Source organism: Cannabis sativa, chromosome 6 (genome assembly GCF_029168945.1).
Source record: "Cannabis sativa cultivar Pink pepper isolate KNU-18-1 chromosome 6, ASM2916894v1, whole genome shotgun sequence".
In the NCBI taxonomy this organism is placed as follows: domain Eukaryota; kingdom Viridiplantae; phylum Streptophyta; class Magnoliopsida; order Rosales; family Cannabaceae; genus Cannabis; species Cannabis sativa.
Genome location: NC_083606.1, coordinates 60730894 through 60738740, shown reverse-complemented (window position 1 = coordinate 60738740; position 7847 = coordinate 60730894). Strand labels below are relative to the sequence as shown.

The window sequence follows — 7847 nt, the reverse complement described above, 5'->3', positions numbered from 1 at the left end:
AAGATGTTCTCAACTAGAATGGGGACCATGGATCTATATGCTGAGCTTCCAATAAGTGAACCAAATTTACCAAGTAAATTCCTACTTATTAATTCTTCGTTGAATCCACTCTTAGAACTTAGAATTGCACTCTCAGACTTATATAGAGCATATTGTATGTTCCACGATATCAATATACTATCTCATTTAACCATTGTTATAATCTTATTGTGATTTAAAGATCCTCTATATAGATGATCTACATCGAGATGGGATTTCTTTACCGTTCTCACCCCTCAATGTATTTTGCCCCTTAAAACACTTAGCTACATGTAAATGGTGTTTAGTGATCTAAGAATTAGTCACTTAAACAAGAGCTCATCCATTTACTTCTATTTGCTAAGCTCGAAGGGAATCATCACTTGACTTCTATACACCAGTAGAAGTTATAGATTCCATATTTATGTTCAGCAGTCCCACTCAATCATACTATCATGTTCCCAAAATATACGTATCACCCTGACCCAAAAGTAGGCTTAACTAATAAATCAAAGAACATGAATAGCACTCCTGAGTTGAGCCTAAGCATATCAGGATTTAGATTCTTTTAATCTTAAGATCAACTACTGATATTGACTTGGAAAGATATGACGGTAAGTTTATAATATCTTAACTAAGTTGCAATATCGGTCCAGTCCAATGTATACTCCATACATTTGAAACTAGTATACTTTACCAATGTCCTGGAAAGAACATAACACTTACTCCAAGTGTAAGTACACATCATCGTTGATTATCACATCAGTGTAAATTCAAAACACTGATGAAACAGGGACTTAGTCTTTTGATTCATATGATCACAATCACATTCCACTGTGTTGACGATACTGTAATTGTGAATAAACATATGATCTGGATTTAACTGATTTTGTGTGTAAATGTAATACATATTAAACCATTAGCATGTAAAATTCATGCAAACATAAATCACTTCAAATTTCTTATATTGATAACTAATCAGATTGTAAAAAATTTTATTTAGGGCACAAAACCCAACAGTGATATTGATCAAAGTCGCTTGCTTCCATGACTAGAAATTTTCGTGACCAATCAAGAAAAATGAAGCGATGAGATGGTTTGGGTGATCTTCAGTTCCCAAATGATATGTATTACATTCATCGTGAGAAGACTGATTAGAAGTAGCACGAGAAATCATACACTTCTTTTTTTAAAAGATAAAAATAAAAATCATATTAGACACACTTAAATTGGTGAAAACTACAACACTTCCCTGTGATTAAAAATTAAATGCACCATGTATTGAATTATTAGTCATAACCATCAAAAAAAAACCTGTTCTGAAGATTTACTTTCAATAATTAAGTGTTGATGATAACTCGGGAGTTGACATTTACCAGGGGATTAAAAAAAATCATTGTTCAACCTTTTTGAACTTCTTGAACATTTAAAAAAGATGGGTAGTTTAGTTTGATTTGGAAAATTGCCAAAACTCATTTAAAAAATTAAAATATTATAATAATTAAAAAAAAAAAAAAACTATCAACAACTCAACATGTTTATATTCATATTAGGCTGTAAAGTTGATAAATTTATGTGACACTAAACCTATTCCTTTAGGCAAAAACCACATTTTGGCTTTTGCCAGCATTGCAGAGGCTCAAAAAGAACCTTCACATTTTTTTTTTTTTACAGTTTTACTTAACAGATCCTTTTTGAATTCTGCAAGCTGATAATGCAAACCAGCATAACTCTTATAACTCTTCGGTTCGGGACGAAGAGAGTATAACCACCATTTTTTTGGAGATCAGAAATGTACAAGCTAGATCAGAGGCCTGCCACCTTCTGGCTTTGACCTGTAATTTATCTCCTGATTTCACCTATATATATATAACTGCTCTCAACTCAAAGTATAATGAACCTGTCAAATCTTTTTTAAGGGCCAATCTAACCTCCTTGCCAAAACAAAACTGGAGATAAGAAATTAGTATGTTGTGTGGGTTTGTGTGTTTATGAAACTTTGAGGATCGTACTGTGAACGCGGCTTTATTAACATGACCATCTAAGGAGATGAAAGATGATTAGTGCTGAGAATCCTATTGACCAGATTCCCTTGTTTAAAGGACTTGATGCTGAAGCTGCAAGTACATTTGAAACAAACAATTAGATAGATGATCATGCAAAGGCGTGAATGAGGCCAAGTAAAAACTTCTGTACTTGGATCTATGAAAATTTTAAGTATGCACTAAGACTATCAAAAATAGGGAAAAAAGAAGCAAAGAAAATTGCAAAGCAGACGAAAATCAGATAGGCAACAAGGTCTAGGTGGAAAAAATCTCTTTCAAACTCTTTTATCCGATGTCTATAAACTATTAACAAAAACCAGATCTCTATGTTTTAAATGAGCATGTAAAAATAGCAGGGAGGTACAATAATGGAGACACCAACATCACAATACTAAGAATCGGAAATAGTCGATCACAATTCGCAAGCATATGAAAGTGACATGCAAATGAGCATCTACACTTGCATGTAAATCTCAGATCTTATTTTTTAGACATATTCTAATTCATCATCTTTCCTGGAGAATTGTCGTGAATTCGCAGATAAATGGAGGGTATTTACATCTCTCTTCTTTCTTTAATTTTATTTTTTATTATTTCTTGCATAAACTTAACATAATATGATGATAACTCGTAACCAGAAGATTTAGCACCCCTAACCTTTTCCCTTAATTACCTCCACCAGTCATTAGTCAATTTCTAAAATCAGGAAGAAAAACCTTTTATGTTACTTACATGAAGGAGATGGAGCAATTGATGAAGACACCAAGCCTTCTGTGCGCCCCTTGCTTTCACCTGGACTTGGAGCACGGTGCACGTCAGGTACAGCTGAAGCGTCTGGAGATAACTGAGATTTGGGACCCATAGGTCGTGAGTGAGGACTAGGAGCATAAGCCGGAGGAGTAATTGAGTTAGTAGGTGAGGTTGGTGATGAGCTAGGAGAAACTCTAGAACCATGGTATGGACAAGGTTGAGGAGAATGCAAAGCATCTGATGGTGTTGGAGAAGAAGCTTCACAGTTAACACATGGTTGGGGATCAAGGACAGAAGGTGAGGGTGCTGGAGAATAAGTTGGAGCCGGGATTGGGGAAATTGATGAATGTGCATGATCAGTTGGTCCTGGAGCTGGAGAAGGACTTGGAGGAATTGAAGAAATTGTACCTTTAAGATAACTAGACAAACTGATGCTTTTAACTTTACCAAAGACAGAGTTATCAAGGCCAAGATTTCTTGCAGGAGATCCTTGAAGTGTTTCAGCCAACTGTTTTAATCTCTGAGGCAGGAGGTTCCCGAAATCAGACATGACAGATGCCTGAATAATTACAGGAGCAGCTGCTGTCGAACCAATTTTGTTTGTTATTTGCACAAATACATTCTGCGTAATAGAAAGAAAGCGTGGATTAGTGCATCCTCGTGAGAGAAATATTTAATTTAACTAGCATTTTAGTTTTATAACCATGTTTAGTGCTCCATAAATTTGTTAAATCAGGATCCACATTTCCATTATGAACATTGTACCCACTTCTCAATGGTATCCAAACAAAATTTACCTTTAAGTGAATACAAATAATATTCTAGTTTTTTATTTTGAGAAAAAAAAATAGTATTACAAATTCTTTAAATTACTACTTTACGTGTCACTGTTTCTGAGACATTTCCTTTTTTTGTTCTAGAATTATTGTAATTGTGATAATGGTATAGAATGCTATAACTTTTGTATAAGGGATTTCTCGAAAAGTTAAGGGTTAGTAATACTCTTTTAAAATCGAAGGATTCAGTTTTCAAGTTCAGCATAGGAAAGCAAACTTGGTATTTACTAAAAGAAGTGTCATAATAGGTATATAAAGTCAGTTAAGTAAGCAACATACCTCATAGGGTCTTAGTCGCAAACCGAACTTCAACTGATTTTTTAACTCAACAATATTTTCCAATATCTCAGAAATGGAATTATTGAGTGTAAAATTAAACAGAATCTGAGGTATCTGCCAAATTGACGCAGATCGCATGGGAATTACAGTGACTCCTCCTTGAAACTTAAGAATCTCAAATGCAGATGGTTGCCCAAAAATTGATGTTGTTAGCGTAAGGTTGATTTGTTTCATAAACACCTCAATCAAAGAAGATCGCAGCACACTTAAGGACACTGGACTTATTTGAGCATTTATCGGATCAGGCAAAGCACCAAACACCACGGCAGTCCAGTTGGGCACACCTGATTGGTGCATTGATAAAATAGCGACCTGGTGGAGCAATGAAAGCAGCTTTAGTTTGTTTTTTCGGGTTGTAAAGAAAGAATATTACTATTAACTATACATAACGCCTACAATTTTCAAAATCAAACCTTTGTATCTGGGACACCTATTTCTGCATTGATATCATATTCTAATTGTCCAACATGAGGAACAAGCTCTGAAACAGGCTTCTCCAATATAAAATACGCCTTGGCAGAGGCTGGAAGTAGAGGGGAAATAATTAGTATCGAACTGTAAGGAAAGCTGTAGAAATTGTATTTTTTATGATGCAACAAAGACACAAGCTTGAAGTCTAATATAATAGCCAAAAGTTACTGTATCACTTGAAAAATGCTCTTAAAACTTAGTATTCTTATTATTTTATTGTTACAAATTCTATCTTTGTCAACATATAACTGTATTAACTCCATTATTGCATTTAGTACAAGTAGTTCCACAATTGAAATTAAGTCAAGATAAGATATGTCAAGGCTTCTCCAATATAGACCACCCACCCCTCTCAAAAAACAATAAAATAAATAGATAACAAACTTCACTACAAACACCATGCAGTCCACTCATAGAAGAATTTCAGTGATAATGTTTTCAATTATTGCTGTTCTATCTAGTCCTTGACAGGAATTGAACATCAACAACCAAAAATATTAATGGGTCCAAGTGTATACATCTCAATTAAGATACGCAGTAATCCTTGACTACCCAAGGAACATCTAAAAAGCTCAGATGCAAACCATATACAGAATCAAAATCTGAAGCAGAAAATGACTAAATTCCAGGATCTGATTCCAGCTTCCATGTTTGAAACCACGAAATTGGAGACTACAAAGGGAATTAATATATATGTGAAAATAAAGTACATATCCAAATATTATACACAATTTATAATAACAGGTTGGAAAAGTCGAAAGAATATATCCATGTACAATAAAAAATACTAACAGAATACAACATGAACAAATTCTCCATATCTATTCTAAACTTTACTTTTATATTATTTTTGAAACTAGACTCCTCGCTTGACCCTAAAATATTTGGGGACCAGAAAATTATAGAAATTTCTACATAGACAATAATAATAAAAAACCTCATCGTTAATTATTGGAATACATGCACAAATGTTGGCAAAATCTGTGTGTTTCCACAATGTAGACAATTGAATAATTTTTTTATATATAATATGTATAGGATATAACAAGGAGCCTCTCATAGAACAAAAATAAAACATCCAGTCTACAAATATGATGAAACACAAAGCCTATCTAAGAAGGCCATTACATATGATCACTATAAGACTGTAGTAAATGCACTATCATGAAATCTGGATTCAAGATTAATATAAATACATATTTTTCTAAAGCAGCCAGCCCTCAATTAATATTTAAAACTTTTCCATCATCAAAATGAATAAAAAGATGCCCTTTTAAAATTGCAACAGGAACTCAGCAGGCAGTTGAATCAAATATCAGGTAATTGTTCATCCTTAACATCAATATTAATTATTTTCTCAACTTTGTTCATACAGCTTACCAAAACAATCACTGGCACAAACAGCCTAACCACACCCACAACAATAGCTATACCCCCAAAATGATTAATTCAAAAAATTCAGGTAAATAACTAGAGCATATCGTTGCAGATCATTTCCATTTTATTTATTTATTTATTTAAAAAAAAAAAAAAAAAAAACCCTAAAAATCCCAAGTGTGAACTATGAACTAACAAATACCCAGTTCTTCAAAACAACAAAGAGCCTCAAACTGCAAATCAAGAAAAAAAAATGGAAAAATAAAAGAGGCAACTTCCACAAATATAATTTCAGAGACAAAGCGGAAAAAAAACCACTTATCAAACGAAGCCCCCTAATTACAAAAATTTAGTCTATTAAGTCAAATACCCAGAACCCATCACAGCTCAAATCATCCAAAAAATCATCTATGAGACCCAGAGATACAAAACTAGCGATACCCATTTGCTAAAAGAATGAAACATAAGAAGGACAAAATTGAATGAGAAGAGAATTACCACTGAGTTTAATGGCTTCTTGGGCATCAAATCCGTAGGTGGTTACACGATGAGGAATGATCCAGAAGATCCCAGAGACCAATATCGATAGAGTCAAAATCAAAACAAAGACGCATTTGAAACTGAAATCTTTGGCGAATCGGGAGAGAACCATAGAACATCCCGCACAGAAAAATCCCGAAGAGTCTCGATTGTGGTCGAACTCATCATGGCTCTGCTGTTGCCGCAGATTTTGCAATTCACCTTTCCCCATTTACAGAGCATCTGTAAAATCCCTCTGTCTCTGTCTCTCTCTCTCTAGAACTAGTAAAGTAGAGACTAACAACACAAAGGGGGTGAAGACAAGTGTAGATTGATGGTGGTGGACAATGGACCCTCTTCGACTCTTTCACTACTACGACTAACTATATTACTCTCTCTCTCTCTCTCTCTCTCTCTCTAATTAAACAAGCACAGCCAGAAGAGAAGAGAAGCCACGCACTCGAGCTGTGAGTCTCTCTCTCTCTCTTTCTCTCTATATTACAATATTCGTTTGGCGTTATAGTAGGCTACCCAACCCCAACGTTGAGAAGAAGCAAAGGTGAAATAAATAAATAATAAAACAGTTTTTTACTTTTTAAAAAAAAAAGAAATAAATAAACAATGTCCTATTTTTCATTTTCAAATATTCCTTATGAAATCAATTGGACCTACTTTCCTTACAAAAATAAAATTTAAAAAAACAAAAAATTGGACCTACTGACATTTTTATATTTATCCTCTAGAAAGAAAAAAAAACAAAACAAAAATTCTTGATTTTATCCATAATTAATCTTCTTATTTTTTCTTCTCAAATATCCATAATTAATGTTTATGGAAAGAAATTAATTTTCAAAATTAATGCACCTATTAACTTACCCTCACAAAATTTAATTCTATATATTTTTTTTTTCATACATGTATATATATTGTCGGAAACATTTAAATATTAATGACGCTTTTATTATTTCAAATTTGTAGGTTGTAAATTAAAATAATAAATAATTAAATACAGTCACCTACAATTTTTTAAATATATATGTTTTTTTGACAAACCACCTAGAAATTTAATAGTTTGAAATTTTTATTAGTGTACCGTTACTTTTAATATTTTCGTACTTCATATATGGTTCTTAAAAAAAGACACAATATATATAATTAAGGATTAATTTATGTTTTTATTATAATAAATATATAGGCACACGATTTCGTCTTGATGTGCTTTCACGTAATATATTTTGTAGTACAATAGATGAGTTTCATAGTATATTAAATGAGTTTCAGGGTACGTTACTATTTTTTAATCCTAATTATCTTTAGATCAACTTCAGCCCTTAAATCAAATAACTTCCCATGTAACGGCTACCGTACATCACGGAATACATTCCATAAAAATACATCAAAAAGCACAAAACCGTGTAGCTAAATATATATAGTATAATTTTTAGATGAATATATATAGTATTGATAATTCCTTTTGGGCTTTACTCGTTTA

The 7847-nt window shown here is 32.9% G+C and overlaps 1 protein-coding gene across 1 annotated transcript; it reads right to left on the bottom strand.

Moving 5' to 3' along the window:
* Positions 1 to 1537: 1537 nt before the first annotated feature.
* LOC115725625 (uncharacterized) lies at positions 1538 to 6895 on the bottom strand. The gene is made up of 5 exons (XM_061117341.1): positions 6335 to 6895; positions 4402 to 4511; positions 3929 to 4300; positions 2796 to 3435; positions 1538 to 2135 (listed from the first exon to the last, which is right to left on the bottom strand). The coding sequence occupies exons 1-5, from the start codon at positions 6585 to 6587 to the stop codon at positions 2047 to 2049; spliced, it is 1464 nt and encodes a 487-aa protein (XP_060973324.1). The 5' UTR covers positions 6588 to 6895; the 3' UTR covers positions 1538 to 2046.
* Between the last annotated feature and the right edge of the window lie 952 nt (positions 6896 to 7847).